At 44.8% G+C, this 14,703-nt stretch overlaps 1 protein-coding gene across 4 annotated transcripts in view; it reads left to right on the top strand.

The window, feature by feature from the left end:
* RELCH (RAB11 binding and LisH domain, coiled-coil and HEAT repeat containing) overlaps positions 1–14,703 on the top strand; it is a 205,089-nt gene that overhangs the window by 62,574 nt on the left and 127,812 nt on the right. For 3 of the 4 annotated variants that reach the window (XM_075314841.1, XM_075314840.1, XM_075314842.1), the window contains exons 3-6: positions 1,936–2,007; positions 2,124–2,179; positions 12,549–12,662; positions 13,219–13,410. In XM_075314841.1, the coding sequence (XP_075170956.1) occupies positions 1,936–2,007; positions 2,124–2,179; positions 12,549–12,662; positions 13,219–13,410 (434 nt within the window). The remainder of the gene's footprint in view (positions 1–1,935; positions 2,008–2,123; positions 2,180–12,548; positions 12,663–13,218; positions 13,411–14,703) is intronic. The other variant, XM_075314843.1, reaches the window with a different exon arrangement.

Here is a 14,703-nt window from a genome sequence, read left to right as displayed (position 1 = left end):
TTTTCAAGGCACTATCTTGAAATCTGAAGCAATTTACAGTGCAAATGTTTTGAATTTACAAAATAGGTAATCTATAGGAAAATAAGAACATCTTACAAGTTTACACATCTGAAGCATGCTCATTCTTTTACTAAAGCAGTTACACATGGAGATTAGTTGCAGATTTTTTACGACTTTGTGACCAAATCCACCGTAGACCTTTCTTCTAGTGGATGGTCCTCAGTGATAACTAGGCATTTCTCCCACTAACCAGTTTCCTACTCCACACTGATGAGGGGCAAATACCCCAAAACGGCTCTGTGGATGGATACCATGTTTGGCATAGGCGGTTTCCTTGACTGGAGACTGCCCTTCCCGTGATTGTTCCTTCCGGTGAAAGACCTGGCTAGTTTTCCTGCCAGCGTTGAGAAACTTGATGGTGTCTCCACAGCATTCTTGTTTTGGTCCTCAGTGATTGACAGCTAACTATACAAGTAAGGGCTCATTCACACGTTAGTTTTTTTCACTCGTACCGATAATGGTTTATGCGGAAGTTCACGTCTGATTTTCATTTTCTACCCTGACCAAGTGAACTGACCAAAAGCACCAAGAATGTTTCCGATACTGATCCGAGTGTCAGAGGAAACTTCAAGTCTAATGCAAGTCTATAGGCCCGTGAAAAATAAACAGCACTCCGATTGCCATGTTTGTGCTGTCTTTTCACAGACTTTCTGATAGGAAAAGTTTGAAAAATCTTCATTATTTTTTTTTTTTTTCCATCTGAGAATAGCTGACTTTTAAAAACTGACACTGAACAAACTGATGACATTGATGGAAAAACTGATGAACTAAACCGATTTTTGCCCATGAGAAAAATCCCCTATGTGTGAAGGAGCCCTTAAGGCCGCTTTACACGCTGCGATATCGTAACCGATATCGCTAGCGTGGGTACCCGCCCCCATCGGTTGTGCGACGTGGGCAAATCGTTGCCCGTGGCACACAATATCGCCCAGACCCGTCACACTACTTACCTGCCCTGCGACGTCGCTGTGACCGGCGAACCGCTTCCTTTCTAAGGGGGCGGTTCGTTCCGCGTCACAGCGATGTCACAGCTGCGTCACTGAACCGCCGCCCAATAGAAGAGGAGGGACAGATGAGCGGGATGTAACATCCCGCCCACCACCTTCCTTCCGCATTGCGGGCGGGAGGCAGGAAAGGAGAGGTTCCTCGTTCCTGCGGTGTCACACGTACCGATGTGTGCTGCCGCAGGAATGAGGAACAACATCGTTACTGCTGCAGCAACGATATTCGAGAATGGACCCCCATGTCACCGATTAACGATTTTTGCACATTTTTGCAACGATGCAAAATCGCTCAAAGGTGTCACACGCAACGACATCGCTAAAGTGACCGAATATGCGTCACAAATTCCGTGACCCCAACGAGATCACTTGAGCGATGTCACAGCGTGTAAAGCGGCCTTTAGGCTGTCGCTGGAGTGATTGTGTCGGACCCCCACAGATCCGATATTCATGACCTGCCCTAAGGATAGGTCCTCAATATCCTGTCTGGAGAACCCCAATAAGTGTATGATTTCCGTTTTTGTGTAGCAAAGACTAAGTGGCCACATTGTCCAATCTAGAGTATAAAAAAATGGCTGATTAAATCACCATAGTATGCGTTTATTTGCTTTACCCTGTGCCTAAACTTTGTCAGACCGCTTGAACGGTGATCTTGGTTTGGCTAGATTCGTTTCCACAGTAGAAAAGGACGCCCATCGTTTTGCTAAGCCAACTCTGCTGCATGCTTTCATGAGATCCATCAGACTGCATGCTTTCTGTTTCAATACAAACTGTATATATATTTTTCCACACCCATCCTTGCTTTTTATTTTTATTTTTGTTTCCCTTTTCTTGGTTGGATGCCTGTGTGTGTTTAATCCAAAACCCTGTCCAGTCCTGGAGTTTGAGCTACGGAAAGCCAAGGAGACCATTCAGGCCCTCAGGGTCAACCTTACACTGGCTGCAGGTGGTGTACATACGATTTTCTTCTTCCTAGTTTTCTTAATTCACATTACTTACAGAGGTAACACATATATGGTTGCTCTTATAAGAATGCCAATTTGCTTAATTTCTGTGTTGCAGAAAATGAAGTTCCTTTGCAGGAACGAAAGAATTATAAATCAAGTCCTGAAATTCAGGTATGAAGTTTTTTCTATATATTTTTTTCATTATACTTTACATTAAGGTTTTGAAAACCATGGTTAAGTATACGGTGCTTATGAAAGCAGTGTCTATTACACAGGGAGGACTTGTAGGAACTCTAATTTTTTATTAAATTATTCTTTGCAGGTTTTTTTTTAACTTTCTTTCAAGAATGTTTTATGTTGGTTACTGAGCAGTCAGTCAGATGTTCAATATACTTACAGCTTGCAATCCTCGCCTACAGACCTAGTAGAGTTATTCCATATGTAGTCCAAGACTTGTTAGCTTTGAGAATTGACAGCTTTGTAATGGGGATGAGCAGACCTGTGGAAGTTAAGGTTCGTCAGGTTCGGTTCTGGACACTGCCTTGACCTCGAACCTGATATACTGTAAGTCTATGAAGGACCGAACTTGTGTGCTGAAAAATGGTCATAGTAAGGACTAGGAGACTGCAAAAAGAAGCAAAATGGGGGCTATTGACCTGCAAACAAATGTGGTTAGAGAATAATTTTTTCTTTCAAAAATTGACAGGTAAAGCAGACAACTGCAGGCTGCAACCCTCAGCTGTCTGCTTTTATCTTAGCTGGTTATAAAAAATGGAAGAGAATCCCATGCCGGTTAAAAAAAAAACATTAATAAAAACCTGCCAAGGTAAAACCAAGAGCTGTGTGCTGGTATTATCACAGAAGAAAGGCTCATGGTTATTTGGCCCCACCCATCCTAAAAATAGCAACCTGCAGCCGCCCCAGAAGTGGCGCATCCATTAAATGCACCAGTTCTGGAGCTTTATCCAGCTCTTCCCGATTGTCCTGGTGCAGTGACATTTGGAGTAATACTTTTGGGGTTGATATCCGCTGTGAATTGACAGCTGTTATCAAGCCCAGAGTTTAGTAATGTAGTGGAGTCCATCAGATACCCCCATTGCTAACCTATCAAGTGTAGAATTAAAACAACAAAACACACAAAAAATAGCTTATTTGAATAGACTCCCTCCGCACTCCCTTGTTCACCAATTTAGTGATTAAAAAGCAATCTTCGAAGTTCCGACATTCAATGGTGAACTGTCATACGATGCCCATCAATTCTTATGGCGCTTCATTCTGAAAACGTTCTCAGAACAAGCTTCCATTGGTCACTCCCGGTCAGTGGCAGGTATGGAATTATTTACGGCAGTGGCCTATAAAGCCTTGAACTTTACTATTCGGGTTTGCTCATCCCTACTTCATAACTTTTAATGGATGCATCATCAGAAAGTGACACATTGTTTGTCCTACATTTTTTCTGTGTGTTGGCTTTTCTGTATTGACTGACACAGCGTTAGCGGAGAGCGTGGGATTTACAGCTGTATTGCCACCTAATTCAGAGCATTTACCAGTGATTTCTTATAACTTTATGATTAGTATGGGTCTAGTGTCTGGGACACCCACTATCCTGGTTAAAAGGAACCTCTCACCATTTTTTTTTTTTTGCTTGTTAACCCTGCCCATCACGTTTTAAGACCATGTAAATGGGGTTCCTGCAGCCTCTCCTCAGATGTGCCCCTGCTCCTTTCACATCTCTTCTACCTGCATGTAAGTGGATGAAGTCGTCGTCGTCCCCCCCCCCCCCTCCACACAGTTGCCTGAAGTCTCACGCCTGTGCATTGGAATCAGAGACCTGTGCAGGCGCCTATCACGGTGTCCTATTGAACAGCCAATAAGACATAAAGACTTCATCCACTTACATGCAGTTAAGAGGCAGCATATGAAGGGACCACGGCAGTGCTGATCGCAGTCTAGAGACACCCATTGGGCCATGCAATTTACATGCAGTGCGAGAAAAGTATAAAAACACTTTTTCTGAGTTATTCAGGGGCATGTTTGAAGATATTAATTGCTTACATGAACTCCATTCACACGATCCTCAAGAATATTCACTACTTTTACATTGATGGCCTGTCCTTAGGTCATCAGTGTCTGATCGGCTGGGGTCCAACACCTGGCACTCCTGCCGATCAGCTGTTCTTCGTGCAGGCAGCCAGAAATGCTCAGTTCCGGAGCTAACCTGTCTTCTGATAGTGGTCAGGTACTGCACATCCGCCTCCCATTCAAATCAATAGGAGGTTGATGTACAGCACCCAGGTGCGGCCGCTATCAGAAGACTGGGCAGCTCTGGAACTGAACATTTCTGGCTGCCAGCATCACTGAGAGCAGCTGATTGGCGGGGTTGTGGGGTGTTAAACCCTGACGATGAGACATTAAGGACCTATGCTAAGGATAGGTCATCAATGTTATATTCGTGGACAACCTCTTTTAAAGGTGATGACCATAATTTCTAAGCGAAAAGAGTTGACAGGTTCTCTTTAAGCGCTGTAGTCCCCCCACTGTTTTTCCCGGCACAGTGCTGTCCAAGCCTTTCACTGTTCTGCACCTCTCTGGCATTCTGCTGTGCAAGGAACTGAAGAACCACCCTATTCAAGTGCAATTACTTGTACAGCTGGGTGGCCTAAGCATCTTAGAAGACATCCGTGCTATATCCTATTTATTTTTTTGCATCATTGGGCGTCCCAGAGGTTGTTCCCCACTGATCATAAAGTGATAGCATTTTTTACCTATGCCTTTACTTTAATGTATACCGTATTTTTCGGACTATAAGACGCACCGGACTATAAGACGCACCCTGGTTTTAGAGGAGGAAAATAGGAAAATAAAACTTTAAGCAAAAAAATGTGGTCATGACACTGTTATGGGGCGAGGATTTGCTGCTGACACTGTTATGGGGGTAATGTCCCCAAATTCTCTACTAAGGTACCCCATCCTGGTAATGATCCTCCTGCCTTGTATATGATCCTGCTATAAACCCCCATCCTGCTCATATACCCCCAGCTTATATACCAGCATCCTGCTCATATTCCCCCATCCTATTCATATACTCCCATCCTGTTCATATACCCCCATCCTGCTCATATACTCCCATCCTGCTCATATACTCCCATCCTGCTCATATACTCCCATCCTGCTCATATACTCCCATCCTGTTCATATACCCCCATCCATCCTGCTCATATACTCCCATCCTGTTCATATACCCCCCATCCATCCTGCTCATATACACCCATCCTGTTCATATACCCCCATCCTGTTCATATACCCCCATCCATCCTGCTCATATACTCCCATCCTGCTCATATACCCCCATCCTGTTCATATATATTCCCCATCCTGTTCATATACCCCCTATCCTGTTCATATACCCCCCATCCGTCCTTCTCATATACTCCCATCCTGTTCATATACCCCCATCCTGTTCATATACCCCCATCCATCCTGCTCATATACTCCCATCCTGTTCATATACCCCCCATCCATCCTGCTCATATACTCCCATCCTGTTCATATACCCCCATCCTGTTCATATACCCCCATCCTGTTCATATACCCCCATCCATCCTGCTCATATACTACCATCCTGCTCATATACTCCCATCCTGCTCATATACTCCCATCCTGCTCATATACCCCCATCCTGTTCATATATATTCCCCATCCTGTTCATATACCCCCATCCTGTTCATATACCCCCCCATCCGTCCTGCTCATATACTCCCATCCTGTTCATATACCCCCATCCTGTTCATATACCCCCATCCATCCTGTTCATATACCCCCATCCTGTTCATATACCCCCATCATGTTCATATACTTCCATCCTGTTCATATACCCCCCCATCCCTCCTGCTCATATACTCCCATCCTGCTATATGCCCCCATCGTGCTCATTTACCATCCTGGTATATGGCCTGTATCCTATAGCACAGAGAAAAAAAAACAAACGCTTATACTCACCTTTTCCTCACTCCCTGCAGCACCGATCATCTTCCTCTCTGCACCACTGACGTGTGTGTGTGTGTGTGTGTGTGTGTGTGTGTGTGTGTGTGTGTGTGTGTGTGTGTCCGTCCGTCCGTCCCCGTTCCCCTGCAGCACGCGATGTCTTCCTGTCTGTGCCGATCAGGTGCTGCGGGGGAACGGCTCCACACACGGGGGGACGGGTGATGAGTACACTGATTCACTGCACCCCGCGCTGATGATGACGCGCGGGGAGCAGTGAATACAGCCGCACATGATCACTCCAGGCTGTAATTGCCAGGGGTGATCATGTGGACCGACTCTTTACTATGCGCGCGTCCCCGCTCGTCCTCCCGCCCACCTGTCAGCGCCGGCTTCTGCGCTGAGAAATGGGCGGGAGGATGGGCGTGCATATGTAATGAGCGGGCCCACGTGGTCACAGCAGGCTGCTACAGCCTGCTCGTGCCCCCGATGACCCGCTCCACCGCAGCACCTCATTCCCCGCAGCCACAGTCAGACCATAAGACGCACCCCTAACTTTCCCCCAACATTTGGGGGGAAAAAAGTGCGTCTTATGGTCCGAAAAATACGGTATTTCCATACTGCACAATTGGCCCCTAAAAAAATTCAGATTATCTGTATTAAAGGGGTTATGCACTACTGGACAACCCCTTAATAATTAAAGTGCACAACATAAAATTTAAAAAAAAAACAAACAAAACACCTCTTGAACCAATGTCAGTTCGGTGTCTCCTGGCAAGGATGTGACTTTGGAGGCTGCACTGTCATGTGATTTACCAATCAGCAACCTTTGATTGGCTGCAGCCTTTCAATGTTCCGGCCAGTCGGCGGCTGCTGATACCACCAGGGAAAATAGCACTGGCACGGAAGAGTGGTGCTGGTCCAGGAAGTACGTTGAGCCACTTTGTCTAGTTAGTGCAGCTTTTCTCACACACTGACAGAAGTGCTGGTCCTTACAATGGTCCCTGGTGGAGGAGCGGACCGGTGCATCAGCCGTGCCCAACAGGACAGGTCTGGTCACTGCTCCTCCACCAGCAGCCATTGTATGAACAGAAGTGCTGGTTACTTTGGGAGGAAATGTGGCTGACTTTATAAAGACCTTTGCATTATACTGCTAGAGGCTTGGATAATGCGAGATAGTAGCTCTGTACTCACAGATCGGGCTCTGCATGATTTGCTCTGCTAGGAAGACGCCATCAGTTCCTGGACACTGTAATCGATGACATTTCTCTGTCTGTTGTTTCCTATTCATCAAATACACTTATGCTTCTGTATTGGGTATATATAGACCATGCAGATAGCGAGCTTGTATCTCCAATCTTCTTTAAGGACGATTTTGAAAATATATGTCCATTTACATATAATTCTGTACTACAGATGAAAAATCTAAATAATAGAATTATCTTTAAAAAAAAAATAAAATAAAATTGTGACCTGGATTACATATCCCCACCCCAAACGATATGTACATTTAACTCTGTCAAAGACAAGTAAAGCAATACCTTTACATGGCCAGTGCATTCCAACATTACTGAAAAATTAGTGTTTGCACTGGTATGCAAATGAGGCTGAAAAGCTATTTGTAGATCTGAAGCCTCGGTCACTCTTTCCCACCCAGCACTGCCTTCTCTTGCTTCACCCATAGCCTCTGTACTGTGTAACTTTAGGTAAAGACGTTGAAAGTCGAGCTGGCCGGTAATAGAGCTGGAGTGTCGGAGGCTTCAGATCTACAGCCTCACTTACATACTTCATTTTAAGTGCTAAATTCTCAGTATTAGAGGAATGGACTGGCCATGTAAAGGTATTGTTGATCTTGTCTTTGAAACAGCTACACGCTCATATAAATAGGTTTGCGGTGAGTTCATGCTGACTGATTCCCTTTAAAAATGAGCCTGTGCTTGATTTAAAAATAGTTTCTTAATATTAGTACAGCCCCATTAGTTACAGAAGTAGTTTTACTGCTACTCGGGTCAGTGCTATATAAAAGAGCAAAAATGGAGGCAACACTAAAAAGGTTCCAAGTGAAAGAATGTGGTGTTATACTCGCCCACATAGGGTAATGTTTTTCACTTGCACCCCTAGAGTACTGCCTCCATTTTTGCTCTCTTATATACTTCGAGGGCTGTGCTGCTATTTTTTCTTTACTACAGATAGGCACTTTAGGTGTATGCGCCACCATCTACATCAATCCCATAAACTGGGTTGTAGTGTTTAATACTTGATTTCTGTTATTTGGAGCAGGTGCATATGGATTTGCTTGGCCCCTTAATCTGTGGTTGTAGAACGGCAGCCTCTTACCTGACCGCATCCCTGGTTCCTCTTTTAATTAGCCAGTCTAGAGCAAAGTCATCATTGAGGCCCACTAATCGAAAGAAGAGTCTTGAATGCCCTAGGTTAGAGGTGGTTGTCAGTGCTCCTGGCCACAGATTACTTACAGGACCAATGGCCTGGGTCCTGCAAATCAATTTTCACCATCTCTTTTGCTACGGACTATACGTCTTTACTATATTGCATATTAGGTTGTAAGTGCACATTTTGATTACATTCTGTGAGCCCATCTACCACGACAAGGGGGTGATATACAATTCTGTATGAAGTTGCCTTTTTGGACAGGCAAACTTACAGATCAGGAAAAATTTGTGCACCTCTGGTTTAAGTCCAGCACCCAGAGAATAGAATGCCAAATTGTTCTCCTCCCGAAGGGAGACTGTTAGGCACTCCAGTGTCCGCCAAATAGGTGGCTATCCGTAAGAGAATATTCAGTGATTGAAACGTGACTGTTATAAGCCTTGATTTGTAAGTTACTTTAGTTAAAGCATAAACTTTGTTTTAATTTTTATTTCATATATCAATAATACACATGAAAAGAAGAAACTAGTTTTTTGGACTAGAAGACTCTCCGGACAATAAGACACACACCTAGGTTTTAGAGGAGTAAAATAGCAAATAAAAATTTAAAGCAAAAAATTGATGATGCACTCTTAGGCCCCCTTCACACGTCAGTGATTCTGGTACGTTTGTGCTTTTTTTTTTTTTAAACGTACCAGAATCACTGACATACGCAGACACATTATAATCAATGGGTCTGCTCACACATCAGTGATTTTTCACTGAACGTGTCTCCGTGCAGCGTACACCCGTGGCCGTGTTTCTGCACGGAGACAAGTCAGTTTTTTTTTCTGGCATCACTGATGACCCACGGACCACGCCATGGTGTGATCCGTGTGTGATCCGTGAAAAACGTACCAGAAAATCACGGACATATTAAATATTTTCAACTTACCTTGCCTGCGATTCGCTCTCCAGCCTCCGCTCTCGGCAGCTCCTGCCTGGCTCATGAATATTCATGAGAGCAGGAATAGCCGACCCGGAAGTAGCTGCTGAGAGCGGAGGGCGGACGCTGGAGAGCCGAGGAGTTCAGCACCTTGGACAACAGTAGTGAAGGCAGGTGAGTAATGTCCATATGCGATCACGGATTGCATATGGACAACCCACGTGTGCCGTGAATCACGGAACTTGGAGGGACATGTGCGTGTTTTACACGTCCGTGAAGAACGTCAGTGTTTTTCACTGATGTATGAAACTGGTCTTATGGGTTGGGGAGAATCTGCTGCTGACACTGTTATGGGGTAATCTCCCCAAATTCTCTACTATTGCTCCCCATCCTGGGCCCCTTCCTGGTGTAAATGTCCTCCATCCTGGTGTATATGTCCTCCATTTTGGGGCTCTTCCTGATATGTTTCTCTTCTGGACCCTTTACTGATATAAGTTTTTATCCTGGGCCAATCCTGATATATATGTACTTCATCATTGGCCCATTTTGGTATATAAATGATTTTACTCACCTTCCCTCAACTTCACCGGTTCGCAGTGTCTTGTTTTGATGCCAGCAACTGACTTTGGCATGTAAGTGATGGGCAACGGATGACGTAACTGCCATGCACTTCCAGTCACAGGCGCACCGAAGGCAGGAGCAGGAAGTTGGCAGTGGCATTAGCAGTGAATATTCATTTCTGTAATATTTGGAATATAAGACACCCCTCCATTTCCCTCCCATTTTGGGGGCGAAAAGTGCATCTTATAGACCACAAAATACGGTATATCTTATCAGAAAGATTTGCCTTTTTCTGTGCCAGAACTGATCAGTGATTTATCAAAATTCTCAATTCTGAGGTAAAATTTGTAATCAGTGAAGACTTTCCCATTATTAGGATAGGAGATGGCAGCTATTAGGCGGGCTTTGCACACTACGACATCGCAGGCCGATGCTGCGATGCCGAGTGCGATAGTGCCCGCCCCCGTCGCAGCAGCGATATGTGGTGATAGCTGGCGTAGCGAAAGTTATCGCTACGCCAGCTTCACACACACACTCACCTGCCGTGCGACGTCCCTGTGGCCGGCGACCCGCCTCCTTGTTAAGGGGGCGGGTCGTGCGGCGTCACTGCGACGTCACACGGCAGGCGGCCAATCAGAGCGGAGGGGCGGAGATGAGCAGGATGTAAACATCCTGCCCACCTCCTTCCTTCCGCATATCCTACGGAAGCCGCAGTGAGGCCGGTAGGAGACGTTCCTCGCTCCTGCGACTTCACACACAGCGATGTGTGCTGCCGCAGGAGCGAGGAACAACATCGGACCATTGCGTCAGCGTAATTATGGATTACGCCGACGCTGTACCGATGATACGATTACGACGCTTTTGCGCTCGTTAATCGTATCATCCAGCCTTTACACACTGCGATGTCGCATGCGATGCCGGAAGTGCGTCATTTTCAATTTGACCCCACCGACATCGCACCTGCGATGTCGCAGTGTGCAAAGTGCCCCTTACTGATGAGATTCTATGATGGGAGGAGCTAGAGGCAGAGCTCCACCCCCTCCTGCCCTCTCCTATCTACATAGTATCTCATCAGAGAAAGAGGGGAGCCAGCACGATCTGAAAATGGCATGCATCATATTAAAAGTGCAAATTCACAGATTTATTCCAACTGTACTGTAATATAAATGAGATTTTTAGCAAATAATTGATCAATTCTTTGAGCCACCCCTGCCAATGTCACGGCAAATCTCAATAGGGGGGTCCTACACTATATTCTGTATTTCATGTGCCATGCGGCCTCATAGATAAAGTTAAAAGCAAAACAGTATCTCATCAGTAAGGCCGGGGCCACACTGGGCACTAGTGCGATCCTCGCATGACACTCGGCTCTCGCTGGCAGTACAGCTGGAGCCGAGTGTCATGCGTGGGACCCTGCGACTGAGGTCTGACTGTGCGATCGGACCTCAGCTGCGGGGAGAGGGAAGGATTTCTCTCCTCCATAGCTGGCTATTGCGATTCTCGCTTTGCACTCGTGGTACACCGGTAACCGCGAGTGCAGTGCGATTTTTCTCTCTCCCCATACACTTGAATGGGTGCGAAAGAAAGAGTCTCGCATTACAGATGTAGCATGCTGCGACTGTTTTCTCGGTCCGATTAGTGCTGAAAAAATAATCGCTCATGTGCGCTGACACACAGGCTAACATTGGTCCGAGTGGGATGTGATGTTTTATCGCACTCCACCCGCACTGTTTTTCTCGCCGTGTGTCTTAGGCCTAACAGCTGCCATCTCCTATCTCAGTAATGGGAAAGTGTTCACTGATTACAAATTTTACCTCAGAATTGAGAATTTTGATAATGACTGATCAATGCTGGCAGGGAAAGAAGCAGATTTGTCTGATTAAATATATTACAAAGTTGCTTATTTTCATGTGTACTATTAATTTATGAAATAAAAATTATATTAACGTTTATGCTTTTAAATTTTACCATGCCTCAATGGAAATAAAAATGGTTGCTATGAGCATACCATTATGAACTGATCATGATTGGCATAGGGAACACTTTATGAAGATAGGAGCACTCTTTACAGAGCAGATTTACTATAGTTTTCTATACAGGCTTTCTGGCCTGTTGTGGATCATGATTTTCTAAGCATGTTAGATAATGAACAGGTATGATGGATGCCATTAATTTGCTTTCTATTCATCTGAAAGGGAACCTGACAACTGATACATTCTTCCAGTTCCACGGGCAGAAGGCATCAGACGCTGGCATTATGATTTCAGCCAGGTATGGTGCCTCTGAAACACTGTGGCATACTTTTTAAATGTCACTGGAGACTGATCCACGTGGGTGGCTTCTTCCCACTCTCTGCTGTTTCTCCCTACTTACAGATGCATGGAAGGACCGATTTTTGTCCCAGCTCAGCTCCCAGCCGCTTTTAAATTGTGTTTTACTCTGATGCGCCGCAACGTGGCAAAGTCAGACATACCTGGCAGAAACCATACTGCTGTGGATCAAAGAGCCTGTATCAGCTGTCAAGTTCCCTATAATTCCACTGGATTTTTCACCACTAGAATCACACATACAGCATCCCTTAGAAAGGTGGCGCGGTTTGGTGGCGGTTTATTTACCTAGACTATTAAATTGCTCAAGCAACATGATGAATGGACCTTGTTAATTTTAACTTTTCTTCTTTTCCAGGAGCCTATAAAACCTCTTGAAAAAAGAGCACTAAATTTTCTTGTCAATGAGTATTTATTGAAAAATAACAACAAACTTACTTCTATAACCTTTTCTGATGAGAATGATGACCAGGTAAGAAGCATTCGGTTGTCTTTTATGCGAGTTGGCATATGATACATCCCACCGATCAGCTGTGTTCAGCTCCGGCGGCGGTCTGTTATGTGTGAACAGTGCTAGAACAGCCCATCTCTATCCATATGTAGTGGCCACTGTTAGAACTGCAACTCCACTCATATTCAATTCGTGTACACTAAGAAAAGCTCCCGTCATGCATAAAGTGTCCTCTTGGCCTTTGTTGGGACAATATACTTCCGTATTCTATGCTATATTCTACACTATGCCATAGAAAGAAATATGGTAATAAAGCATTATTTGCAATGGCACCATATGCATGACTTATCCTATATAGTGAGATTAGTCACAGCGTCCTTTGGAAGTGTACTTCAGGACATTCCTTGCATATACACCAATCAAGAGCGCAATAGCGTGATTTGACCTGAGGCATATAGCATAAAATCTGTTACATTGGTTGACGTGTGTGTATATATTAGACAATGGAGTGCTGCTTCATCTTTTAGATATCTTATTGCTAGTTTCAATATATTTTGGTGTCCTGTTTTCTCTTTAGGACTTTGAACTATGGGATGACGTAGGGTTAAATATCCCCAAACCTCCAGATTTGCTGCAACTTTACCGAAACTTTGGCAGCCACCCAGCTGTGGTAAAGGACACAGTAGATGTTGCAGTAAGTGTAGATGAGGATGATCTGCACCCACTTCAGATAGATGGAAGGCCTGCCGTAGATCCAGCTGCTGAACAGGTGAGACATTTAATTCAGGATACTTCAAGGAATTGTGAAATGTGTCCTTAGTCCCTATTCTGTTCGATAGATAGAACATCTGCTGCAGCATCAAATACACTAAAGTATTGTTCTGAAAACGTAAAAGTAAAAACAAGAGTGTGCGTTTCATAGTCTGAAGGCAGCTTTCAATGACTGAGGAGAACGCTGATGCAGCACCCTCTCTGATGGCTGGGAGAACTGCTCTCATCCTGTCTGACACTCATCTATGTGATCAGTGCAGGGCAGGAAAGAAAGCTACGAGGACTTGCACATCTCTAAAGTTTTACAGATGCTACAGGTCCTAACTAGCTTTAATCAGTCACTTGTCTGCAAGGAGCTTTAACCCCTTCACAACCATGGACGGATCTTTCCGTCATGGATCGTGTCCCGGTAAGCCCCGCCCCCTGCCGCGGGCAGGCGGCGTGGATCGGCACACATATCAGCTGTTTTCAACAGCTGACATGTGTGCCTACATGTTCCGAGTGGAATCGCATTCCACCCGGAACATTAACCCCTTAGATCTCGCTGCCAAAGTCTGGCAGCGAGATCTATATGCGCGCGGCCATCTTTTTTACTTACCGCCGCCCCCTCCGGACGTCACGTGAGTGATCACGTGACGTTCGGTGGTTGCCATCGTAGCACAGGGTCATGTGATGACGCCTGGTGCTACGACGTTTCACTTTCATTCTTCCTCGGCACGGAGCAGAGGAAGAAAGAAAGTGACTATTTCTGCTGTTTACAGCGGTATAGCTGTGATCAGCAGATAGCGATCAGCAATCGGATTGCTGATCATTATAGCCCCCTAGGGGGACTAGTAAAATAAAATAAAAAAAGTAAAAAAAAGTTTTAAAAAATTAAAAAAAAAACAAAAAACCTAAAAGTTCAAATCACCCCCCTTTCCCCCCATTGAAAATTAAAGGGTTAAAAAATAAATAAATATACACATATTTGGTATCGCCGCGTTCAGAAATGCCCGATCTATCAAAATATAAAATCAATTAATCTGATTGGTAAACGGCGTAGTGGCAAAAAAATTCCAAACGCCAAAATTACGTTTTTTGGTCGCCGCAAGTTTTACGCAAAATGCAATAACAGGCGATCAAAACGTAGCATCTGCGCAAAAATGCTACCATTAGAAACATCAGCTCGAGATGCAAAAAATAAGCCGTCACTGAGCCACAGATCCCAAAAAATAAGAACGCTACGTGTTTCGGAAAATGGCGCAAAACGTGCGCCACTTTTATTGGACAAACTTGTGAATTTTTTTTAACC

This window comes from Anomaloglossus baeobatrachus, chromosome 6 (assembly GCF_048569485.1).
Source record: "Anomaloglossus baeobatrachus isolate aAnoBae1 chromosome 6, aAnoBae1.hap1, whole genome shotgun sequence".
Classification (NCBI taxonomy): domain Eukaryota; kingdom Metazoa; phylum Chordata; class Amphibia; order Anura; family Aromobatidae; genus Anomaloglossus; species Anomaloglossus baeobatrachus.
The sequence above is the reverse complement of the archived record's forward strand: the minus strand, read 5'-3'. Positions and strand labels throughout refer to the sequence as shown.